Source organism: Sebastes umbrosus, chromosome 4 (assembly GCF_015220745.1).
Source record: "Sebastes umbrosus isolate fSebUmb1 chromosome 4, fSebUmb1.pri, whole genome shotgun sequence".
NCBI classification, from domain to species: Eukaryota; Metazoa; Chordata; class Actinopteri; order Perciformes; family Sebastidae; genus Sebastes; species Sebastes umbrosus.
Window position 1 is genome coordinate 16,420,162 of NC_051272.1, and position 12,373 is coordinate 16,432,534.

Sequence of the window (12,373 nt, forward strand, 5' to 3'; positions counted from 1 at the left end):
TACAGTGTAAATTAAAGCTCATTATTAAGCGTATCCAAAGGGTTCTCCTGGTCGTGGAACAATCTTCGCGGGATGCAATAATTTTCTTCTTTTATCGCCATAAACTCAGCCATGTTGCGGTCAGCCAGAGTCACAAGTACCTTACATTTTTTTCCTTATTTTGGATGCTAAGGTCTTTTTAAGGTCTAATGGTTTAACCATCTCTAAGGGTTTCCTTAATTATAAGACCAAGATAAGGACAAAACCTTAAATTACTTCGGTGAACATTTTAAGGAAACCTTAAGGAGAAGACTTAAGGGTATTTTGTGCAACCAATTTTATTTTAAGGAAACCTTAACTTGGACTTTAAGGAAAATCTTAACTTAAGGTGTTTTGTGCAACCAGCCCCAGTTCTTTGTTATCTTTATTGGGATCATGATTATAGATGCTATATGTAACTTTCAGAAAATCCTTGTTATTAATGACAGCGGTGTCCGTTAAGTGGACCACAGTCAGCATCCTGTTGTTTGCACTCCGTAAGTGTGAGTGATCATCCTGGGCATCGACCAAAACAGTGACGTGACGTTACATTACAATCATATATCACCGTTACTATCTGTAATGTCCAATCTCCATGATACTAACTAGCTTGCCATTTGCAAATGACTTCATCAGCTAACGTTACAAAGCGAAATCGTCCCGAGTCCTTTACATAGAAATCTGTCCACAGGAAGGGCAACCGAGAAAGTTGGGGGCGGTCTCAGTTTTTAAGTTACATTACATTCTGTTCACGCATTGGCAATACAAGCAATTAATACATGTAAATTGTTACATTTAGTACCTTTTAAGAATAAAGATTTTTGGACATACACCCATACACTCTTCTAATAGTAACATCATTTGTGTATATCAACTTCAAAAACCCAATTTCTATTCACCTGCAGTCATTTTTATTCTGTTAATTGTATTGTTTTGTGTTATCTATTGTACAGAACGGTTAGAAAATAAACTGGTAAGAAGAGCGGAGTTAGCGAGCAGCCCTGTCTAGGTGACCTGATCATCTTTCAGACTTTTGTACCACTCTTAGGTGAATCACTTTCGGCAATTTAAGTCTGGCTACGGTGAAGTACATTTCTTCCTTTGTTATCACAGAGATCAATGTGCTCCTGTGACTGTAGCCAGATTTAATGATCCTAATAGAGCCTCCAAGTTCTTGTCATGATTGAGCTGTGGATTTGACCCTGAGTGAGATTTCTAAAAAGAGAAATTCATTATTATTAATATGCTTTTCAGGAGAAAGTATTTATTCAACAGAGGAATAAGAGGCAGCTACAGGCTGAACCACTGTAGCTGCTCCAGTGCTTTATTCTCAGTGCTGCTGTTTTTGGCTTTGTGAGGCTCAGCGGTGCTGAGAAAGTGACAACATGATCTGTCTCTGTTCACCGTCACTCCTGCACCAGCCCTGCTGAGACCAGCACTCAAAGGCAGCAGGCTTTCAGAGGTCATAAATAACACAGAGCCCCAGTAAACATAAAGGTGAGCCGCGTCACCGCCGGGTGGAAATGAACCGTTTTATTGGAACACCGTATGGTGTCCGTAAAACGTGAGTGGTTCTCACCAGGCCAACATCGCAGCCTCGCTCCATCATAAAGCACTGAACACACTTTTTAACCCACATGTTTTTTTTTTTGCGGTTTGGCCAACCTCAAGTAATAACAAGTGTTTTGGGAAGGGAAAAAATGCTATTAAAATTTCATGCAAGAAGCCTGTCAGTTAGCGTCAAGTCAGGACGGGTTCTGAACTTGGAAACCAAAGTCTCCACTTCAGCTCTGGTACGAGCTGCTTGTCTGGAGATGGTTGCTTGTGGTTTCGCTCAGCAGGGAACAGAGTGGCCAGTGTGTTGTTGTGTGTGTGTGGGACCTCAGATGGTGGTGTACATATACAAAGACACTCCTGTATGGTATACAGTATGAGGTGGTAAGCATGGCCTTAACTAGTTTTACCGTCTGCTGCCCTAGATTAAGGGGAAAGGTCCCGCTCGTAAATGAATTTACATCCTTAACAATGCACAAAAGTATATAGTTTTTTTGAAGTATTAGTATAATTTCAGGTTTCTTTTGGCTCTACTCCTCTTTATTGCCATTGAACTGATGCCTGGCTTCCTTTTCTAGGTCTCTGTTGTGTACATTGCAATCATGTGTTTTCGCAGCATTGGAGAGAAGTGTCCCTCTGTAAAAGAAATAGGGGGGTTGTTGTGTTATAAACTGCTTATTAGAGCTGCAAATAACAATTATTTTTCATTGTTGATTAAACTGTTGATCATTTTCTTGATTATTCCATTTTTTGGTCTATAAAATGTCAGAAAAAATGTTGATCAGTGTTTCCCAAAGTCCAAGTTGACGTCCTCAAATGTCTTGTTTTGTCCACAACTCAGAGATATTCAGTTTACTGACATATAGGAGTAAAGAAACCAGAAAATATTCACATTTAAGAAGCTGAAATCCGAGAGTTTGGATTTTTTTTTTCTTGAAAAATGACACAAATTGAAACAGATTAATTGATTATCAAAATAGTTGACATTGATTAATCAAATTATTGTAGTTTTATTGCCGATCACTGATATTTATTGCCGGAGGCCAATTTAACATGGGCTGCCTCTGACAATAATGAATTTCTCTGCAATTGCTCCCGGTTTAACCTGGTTAGGTATAAACTTGTCTGAGATTAATATTGTAATATCATGAATGACAAACAGGGCGGATATTGTTTCAGGGCCCTTCTGAAAGCAGGTCTGTGCTACCAATTTATCCTACTCACTGGACACAGAAAATGACTATATCTAGAATTAATGTATATTGTTATCCTCACTCACAACTCGGTCTATTGACATTAATATCTAATGCAGTAAGATTGTGCTTTTTTCCATTCTTATTTTTTAAGGCTGATCTTGTGTATTTGCTTGTTTAGATTTTAATTTAGAATATATAGAAGAGTAAAGTATTTGATAAGACAAGGCTGCATTTTTTTTAGGGCTGTCCTCGACCAAAGAAATTCTTAGTCATACAAATTTGTCGACTAATTGATTGGCTGATTTAATCGACAGATCTTTAAAACTGAGTTTCTCCTCAAAAAATGCACCACTTGTGTTTACCAGAGATGTGTTCATGTGTCATTCAGTATGAAAAAGCATAAGAAAATGACTAATTGACTAAAGAAATCTTAGTTAACTAAGACCAAAACGGCCGATTAGTTGACTAATCGACTAAGAGGGGGCAGCCCTAAGTTTTTTATCATAGTCTTTACAAGAGTTTTGTAACATCTATATCTATACAGTAAACAATTAAAACCATGGAACAATAAACTAGTAATAACAGTAATATCTTTTTGAGGGCTAGAATATATGCCCCGCATGAGCAGTTTAAAGGTTTTTGGTATCTCAATGTCGCGGTCTAGCTGTGAGGTGAGTTATCAGTTGCTGTTAGATGACTGCCCTTGAATACAGGAGATTGTGAAAAGAGGACGAGGCTTTGGTCGGTCCACGTCCGGCCTGCCGGGACAAATCCACCTGTCGTCTTCCAGGAAGTGTTTGATCGTATCATTGTAGAGATGGGTAACCGGAAGGCTCAATCTAACTCGGATCAATAGTTACTTATCATGTCTGGGAATACCTGAGTGACAGATAGAAACCCCCACCCAGTTTCACACACACAGACGGTTTGTGTTTCTCAGACGTCTTCTCAGAGTCTGGCTGTTGGAGTAAAGCCGCAGAGATACCATTCCCCTAATGACCATGACCTTTTAGGAGGTCACACATTCAAAACACTGCTTGTAACCCCCTTTAACTGTTTATTTGACAATGAGTGAAGTGAAGAACTTGAGCCTCCCTTGTTAAAAAACGACTCAAAGGAAGGCGGATTTTAAAGGTAGAATTAAGTCTTCATAATACGAGCCGATGGCAGCAAAACACATCCCCACAGAGCCGCTGTCTGATTATTTTAAGCCAAGTCACTTGGTTAACGGCTGACAGGCCAAATAAACGGACTCAGTTTGAACTTTTTCTCTCTCTCTTTACACTTTCATCCGTTGTGTTCTTTACTGACAGGCCAAACACGTTTTTCCTGGTATTCAAAGACATTTTCCTACTTCTCCCTCTGCAGGGCGAAGGAATATGAGACGTCAATGGAGGCAAAGACACAGGTCCCCGATTCCCCATACAAGGCCAAGTGAGTGTTTTCCTTTTTTCATAATTTCATAGTTTCATAGTTTTTCTTCATTTTTAATGTTTTATTCTAATGATTATAAAGCTTTGGTGTAGGGCTGCAACGAACAATTATTTGCATTTTATTTTATTTTTATCTTTTGGTTCAGAAAATCTGATTTAAAAAAATCTGAAAATTAAAATAGTAAAAATGCTCATCAAAATTTCCCAAAATGCATGATTTATTCCTATTTCAAAGTTGCAACTAATAATTATTTCATGATAAATCACAATTTCCCAAAGCCCAAGGTGACATCTTTAAACCTCTTGTTTTGTGCAATGACCAGTACAAAACCCAAAGAAATTTTACAGTCCAAATCGCAAAGATATTGAGCTTACTGTCATAGGAAACAAAGAAATGCAGCAAATCTTCACATTTGAGAAGCTCAAACTGTATTTATTTTGTAATATTTGCTTGTTGATTGACTAATCATTTAACTAGGGCTGGGTGATAATTCAATATGATAATTTATCATATTCATTTTTGATGAAATCATATATCGGGATATCGTGATACACAGTTACATTGTCTAAATTGATAATAACAAGCACATACTAACTCAACTTACTCAGAAAATCTGAATCGATAAGAATTCTGCTCATGGGAATACCCCAGTAAAACTGTTGTCTTAATCTGATTATTCTGCTTGTAAACATAGTCAGCGTATAGATGGAAATATTTATTCATTCAACATTTATGTTCATTTTGCACTACTTAATAAAATGAGAAAATACTTTTCAATTGTCAAGTATTTAATTCACATAAAAATAGGCTTTATCGTGTGGTTATTTCATATAGAATATTTATTTATTGAATAACCATAAAACATGCTATATTGTGATGTATATCGTTATCCAGATATAAGATTTTGGCCATATCTCCCAGCCCTACATTTAACCAACTAATAGTTTCAGCTCTTCTGTGGTGGATAGAAGTTGGCTGACGCAGCATGGAAACATGGACTGAACTGGTGTTTGTAAACAGATTTATAATAACTCTTGTACGTTCAGGTTGCAGCGCCTGGTGAAGGACCTGTTGAAGCAGCTGCAGGGCCAAGACAGCGGCCAGTGGGCCAACAACAAAGTGTCGGGTCTGGACCGAACGCTGGGAGAGATCTCTCGCATCCTAGAGAAACAGGTAGAGCAACAAATGCATCACATAGATTCAGCAGACAATGTGTATGAGTTGAATGTATCTTTTATTGGTGCAGTGATTTATTGTTCAAATCGTTTTTATGCACCTATACCCTCACTTTTCTTTATCGTAGATAATGGTTTGAAGTTGCCTCTTACCACTTCACATCCTCTTTGGTGCATTATGTGCTGGTCTGCTTTCCGTCGAACAGTCTGCTGCAGTGCACACAGGTCATGCCAGCCCTTTGGCATGTCTCCTCAGTGATGACTTGTGTTTGGCTGTGTCTCCCTGTGTCTCACCCTCCCAATGTAGAGTATCACTTACTCCCAAACCAACTTGCCTTTGGTTATTGGCTAATGAAGACCACATTAACTGTGTTTTCATTGTGCACATGGTACCAATAGAGGGGCTTCCTAGCACGAGAGCAAGCATTGTCTCGTGTCTATGCGGCTTGCACGACTCAGATGTCACTGGTTTAGACAATAGTAAATTGGATTTCCAGATGAAATGCCATGGATGCACCAGACTTTATTGAACAAAGGCAAGCGAATTTGACATTTTTTCAGAGATTTAGCTTTTCTCCTTCACTTCTTTACAGCTGTGTAAATATATATAATTGTCAGATATAATGGCAGACATTTATAACTGTAGTTGATTTGAAACATCTGTCCCAGAGGTTTTGGCGCATGACGTTTTTTTTTTTTTTACAGTAAAACTCATATCAATTTGAGACTGAGAGGAGGAATTAAAACACCTGCCACCGTGTTTATGATGAGGAGAATATACAGCCCACTTCCTGTAATGAGGCATAAATTTCCTGCCAAGTTGTGGTTCGAGCCATCATAACATCCCACTGTGCATGCCTCTGGGCGTGAGGATAGAGAGATTATGGTGTCCCATCAGTGACGAGGGGGCCGGCTGGAGAGGCTATTACCGAATTTCCCCAGAGAGGCGAAGAAAGAGGTGGCTGAGGTGGGTGGCACGGCGTCCTGTAAGGAGAGAGGAGGAGACCAGTGTGATGTGAGTAGCTCACAAGCTGTCACTACATGAGGGCTCCTCCCCTCAGCTCCACATACTCCCAGTGGGAGGTCAAAGGTCAGTGGGCCACAGTAGATGTGCTCTATTCAACAGCGGTGTCGCTGGGAAGGAGGCAGCTCTGCCCGGGTGCTTTTGCTTTTGTCTTTTTCAGCTCAAAAGCACATTTTTTTAAGCTGTTTGGTCAAGTTCTGCTTCACCAGATTCTTACAGAATTGTCCACCCAAAGCTGAGTGGAACAATGTGATTGGCCAATGAGGCAGCCAGGGGAGCACTTCCCTCTCTAATCCCTGGACAAAGTCAAATAAATAGAGTCTCCGTCAGCATGGCTGTCTGGCCCCTGAGTCACATCAAGTCGGGACCGTTTAGATTATTTGACCTAACAAGCATCTCTCATGTCATTGACTCACCTAGAGATTTGTTTTTCTCCCCCATATCTGATTCAGTCTCCACTTTCTCTGCTAATTCCTTAGACAACACCCGACACTCCCCCCTTCTCCTGCACTGCTGTTTGGGTCCCACCCCCCCCTCACTCCTCTCCTGCTTTCTAGGCTACGTCTAGTCTCTGACCCCGGCATGTTTCTCCCTCTGTGGCCTCTAATGGTTTATTTTGTGTCAAACCTGATTTTTTTTCTTTACTCTCGGTAATTTGAGAAAATCAATTTTCCCAATGTGCTGCTCTCTTCTTGCCTTACTATTGAGCACTTGTACCCCAAAGTGTTTACCACTGCTTTCAGTTAAAGTCTGTCTAGGAAAGGGAAACTTGTACGACAGGTAAGGAACTGTCAGGAACAGACTTCACTTTTTTCATTTGCCAGCTGTCGGAGCCGGATTGGGCCGAGCAAGGGGACTGGTGGGGAGTTGTATCTGGGGACATGGGGGAAGGTGAAGGGCAGCGTGGCAGGATAATAAGGTTTCTTGCTTGGGCCTCCAGCAGACTGACAGATACAGCCCAGATCAGCGGTGTCAGAAAAACTTTGTCAGAGACGGCAAAAGTGAGCAACATGCTGTTCAGTTTAGACATTTCCCAACATTATAAGCAAAATATTGTTATATTCTCATACTTGAATTTAAAGTGTCACTGTGTTGTACATCACTTCTTGGTTTTAAGAAAACTGAGTTATAAAAACGGTCGCTATCTGTCAATAATAATACCATATTCCTTTTTTTTATCTTATGTGGTTGACCATTCACAAAGCATTTCATAAGCATCCATCCTAACATTATCTTAAACTTGTATGTGGCAATGGATGAATATTTAGTTTTAGTCATTTTTAAAATGTAATGAACAGCTGACATGATTAGTCGGTTCATCATTTTGTCAACTTTAAAGGAATAGTATGAGGCACTTATCCATAGTCAGCATATTACTTACAGTAGATGACGGTCAGCACGCCCCCAATTTGAAGAAACAGACAGGAGTACAGACACCGGAGCAAAGCATTACAGTGCTGTGGACGGGGCTGGCAGCAAAATTTTAGCCACCTAAAAGAAAAGCTCACCTTAAAAAAATCTATCAGTTTAAGTGAACGCTATATTTAGAATATATTCACCGTTTTATCTTGCCTTTAGACAGCCTTTTTCCTTCTCCTTTCCGATGGGGAACTGACCTGAAAGTGAAACTTATCTATTCTCTCTCCAAAGCCAGCAGGCTCGGATGACAAAAACAGTATAGATACCTTTCACTTTCAATTTATACATTAATAGAAAATCGTCTAAAAGTTTTGGCTCTATTGTTATTGTATTTTATCATTGTAGACTGTCATTTGTTCCCAAACAGCCTCATGTTTGTTTCCTCACCACAAGACAAATAGGGAGTGAAATGGTTCTAAGCTTCTTGGTGTATTAGTTACAACTAGAGGCTGTCTGTGGTTTCTGTGGAAGATTTTGCGCCACACTGGCCTTTGATTAATCTTGGCTCCCTTTATTGAATAAACACAGTTTGTAGAATTATCCATTTCCATGTTCGCCCTGTACTCACACAGTGTACTAAATCATATGCCATTATGTCTTGTAAACACACATGTTTATACTCTACCTTAAATGTTTACTCCAGCAGCCTTGTTGTGGTTTCCAGTCGACTCGGCCCACAGAGCTTTGTTTACCGCTCTCAAGCTTTTCTATAAGGCTGTATAATGATGAAACTCATGTAAGGAGCGGGCGATCATACTCTGTCATTGTTAGGTTTTTAGTTGTGAGGGAGTGAACTTGTGATTTGATGATACAGATCAGAAGTTGAAGCCAGTCCTTAATGAACTCTGCCAGTTGTTGTCCATCTGTTGGCAGGGCAGGACTGAGGCTGTGCCCTCCTCTCTGCTTTAATTAAAGTGCCTGGTGGGAGGAGACTGCAAAGTGCAATCTGGCTGGTCTGCTGGTCTGCTGGTCTGCGGACACTGTTGCAGGAATGACCAGCTGCTTCGGGCCTCCCATCAGCTGGGGTAACAATGGTCACCCTGGACAATAATTGGATAAGATTCCCCCTGTTGTATAATTCAGGAGCCATCCTCCTCACTGGTGTCTTAGTGCTCAGCCCTGCTGCCTCTTTTTTTTACGTCTGAGGGAAAATGAGTTGCTCATCTTGTTACTGTGTTTTGTTGTAGCTTCTGTTGGGGTGTGACCAGGCAATGACAGATTGGAACTTGAAGGGACACTCCTACATTTTGGGAAATATGATTGTTAGCTGTCTTACCCACAGTCACAATATGAATTTCATCTATGTTCTTTCAGTACAGAGATACTGAAAGTGTGTGGGACATGTTAAGCCTAGCTTAGCACAAAGAATTAGAGCAAAGGTTAACATCTAGCTTACATTAAAAGAGCCGTTTAGTATGTCAGACCACAGAGGACATTAGCAGTTGTTTTCAAATGCTAAGTAGTACTCCTAAATTGATGTTGATGTAAAATCTGTTCAATGAGTGACCGTCTAAAAATAAGACTAAGAGTCTTCAGCCACACTAGCAGCTCTGTACATTATGCACAGCGGGGATTTTGAGCTAAATGCTAATATCAGCATGCTAATATGCTCACAATGATAACGCTAACATGCTGATATATAGAAGGTATAATGATTGCCATGTTCATCATCTTAGGTCAGCGTCAGTGGGCAACCTCCGGGTCTGAAAAGTGAAGCCAACGTGGAAGTGCCTTAAACTTGCATTCTTTCTAATAGCCAGCAGGGGGCGACTCCTCTGGTTGCAAAAAGAAGTGAAAAGTGACCCTACTTCTCACTTGATTTATTACCTCAGTAAACATTGTAAACATGAGTTTATAGTTTCAATCACTAGTTTCAAGTCTTCTTCAATACAGCATGATGTTCATTTAGTAAATTATGGTCCCATTTAGAGTAAAATAGATGATAAAGGTGTGGCTTCCTTGTGATTGTCAGGTCGCTACCACGACGTTGTCTGGTCTGGGAGTTGTTCGTGTTATCGTCTTGGAACTTTAATCCTTTCACAGTGTTTTTTTCAGTTCACGAAAGTTAATTATAACATTTTGGTCGTCTATAAATGTCTTATTCAGTGTTTGGTTGTACTTAGCTCCACCCTGTCGTGTCACTTCTGGTTGCAAAAAAACAAGATGGTGGCGGTCAAAAATCAAAATGCCGAACTCGAGGCTTTAAAACGGCAGTCCATAAATCAATGGGTGATGTCATGGTGACTTTGTCCACTTCTTATATACAGAGTATGGTTAGCATGTTAGCATGCTAACATTTTGTAGCCACCTATGCATCCAAGAGTCTCTTTGGTTTTGTTTTTAACTGCGAGAATGCGCTAACCTTGCACAGGGAGGAAACTGATAATTAATTATCTAACTTTGATTGCACACAAGTGTATTTGTGTCAGATTATCTGTTTGAGAGCGCTGGGTGGAACTGGGTGAAAACATTGTTTTCAAATTCAGCTCACTGTGTTCTGTACATACACTGTCACTGTAATTACATACAAACATGATTTCAGTTGCCCAGCGTGGTTAGGTTTGTAGAAAGGATATGTCATCACTATGCTGTTTCCCATTTGCTTAGAAAGTCAACTGCTTTGCACAGCACGGAGATCAACCGTCACAGACCTCAGAGCTGTTATTATGCAAAACAAACCTTTACTTTAAACATTGTGTTTTTGGTGAAATGTGTCCTCACAGTAATACTTTGGTGCCTGCTTTGTTTTCTGTGGACGGTTGCATGCATAAGACCACCTAAAGATAGTATGTCAGGTAGTTTGAACTTAATCCTCTTCACTCGTATTGTTCCATCATCACAACAGATAAATCTGTCAGCAGAGCAGGAAAGGCACGGACTAGCCAAGAAACCCAGCCAGGACTGGGCAGGTCCCAGTTACCCCCTTTAATACCATTTGATAAGCTGCTATGAAAGAGCTGCCTTTTTTCATTTAGCCTAGAAGCTTTTAGGTAGGTGTGTTGATGGGAGGGTTAAGAGAGGGGTTAAGCCAAGCTCAGTGACTGAGACCCAATTGATTAGGCATGGAAACTGCATAGAGAAAAGAAGTCATCCTGAGGTCTTTTTGCAAACACAGTTTAGAGTCTTGAGAGTGTCTCTTCGACATTTCTCATTATGTTGAAGGCAAAGGGTCTTTTGGGTGTTTGATAATGTTTTTGTCCCAACCCTTAAATGATTGTTCTGTGCGTCTAACACCGGAATCGAGGAGCAGTTACCTCAGCAGCAGCGAGCATGAATGACAGATGAAGAGCTTATCTGTAATTTGGTAAAGCGCTTCTCTCTCAATGTGTTCAGGCTTGTTGGCAACTTCCCATCTGCGGAACAAAAGCGCTGTGAAGTGGCTGGATTTTAGTGCTGTCACAGCACTGAGGAGCCTGTAACCTCATTAGGTGGAGGAGTGACCTGCAGTGTAACACGGCCCTCCTCAGTTGTGTGAAGAAGAAGGCCCTCCATCAGCAGCTCCCCTCCAGCTCCCTTCCCTCCCCGTCGACCCAGGCACAAACATGCCTGATAGTCAGCGCTCGCTCCTGGCTTTGTACTTGTTGATTTATAAGACACTGTAGCAACAGCATCTGACCTGCTGCCAATTACTCTATCATCACAGGAGGGCAGGACCTAACTATTTACATGTGTACATAAATCTAATGTACTGGCCTGACTTGTTTCCTCTATTAAGTTAGCTTAGTTGTAATCTATTTTTTATAAGTAAAGTAAGAAAAAAAAGGACGTAACTTTAAAACAACAAGAACCAATGGACTTAACTTAATAAAAAAAAATCTTTTGTACCCTTATCAAGTACACGGGAGCATGAAATTAAGTCAGTTTAACCAATATCCTCTTCCATGGCACTACGGCTGATTTTGTTTATTACATCATTTTGTGAAAACTTTTGGCAGTTTAGTTCACTACAGGAAATGCAAAACAAAAATAAGACAACCCAGTCAGTTTTTTTTGGCCTGTCAATCAGAAAACAAGCCATTCCGATTTGGCTCCCCTTCGTATGTCACATTCAGGCTCATTAGAATATATCGCCCATAGCTTGAGAACTACCTTTGCATAGGTGCGCCATATTTTTCTCACAAGCCAATCAGAGCAGACGGGGCTTTTTTCACGAGGGGGTCTTAAAGAGACAGGCGCTAAAATGGAGGGTGAAAACAGGTATATACAGACGGAGAGTATGAGACAAATAATGTGTTTTTTGAACATTAAAGCATGTAAACATGTTCTAGTAGAAACCAAAATACAAGTATGAACCTGAAAATGAGCATGATATGTCCCCTTTAAATGTTGAAATGAAGCCGTTTGATTGTACAACCGATAAATGTGTTAGCGGTAGTTTTACTCAAGTTACAGGGAGAGATTAAAATACCCTCTCTGAGAGAGATCAGGAAGTCAAATGACATTAACTTCCCTCAGCACATGTCTCTTTAACATCTGAGTGAGTTGCTCTTTGTTGACTGGATATTTTTAACAAGCGCTCCTAGCTAAGTTTAAAATGCAATAATAGGGCACAT

At 40.3% G+C, this 12,373-nt stretch overlaps 1 protein-coding gene across 3 annotated transcripts in view; it reads left to right on the plus strand.

Annotated features, from left to right (window-relative positions):
* The window catches only part of scaper (S-phase cyclin A-associated protein in the ER), a 75,532-nt gene that overhangs the window by 32,209 nt on the left and 30,950 nt on the right, over positions 1 to 12,373 (plus strand). For all 3 annotated transcript variants that reach the window (XM_037767036.1, XM_037767033.1, XM_037767034.1), the window contains 2 exons: positions 4,137 to 4,202; positions 5,249 to 5,375. In XM_037767036.1, coding sequence (XP_037622964.1) covers positions 4,137 to 4,202; positions 5,249 to 5,375 — 193 coding nt within the window. The remainder of the gene's footprint in view (positions 1 to 4,136; positions 4,203 to 5,248; positions 5,376 to 12,373) is intronic.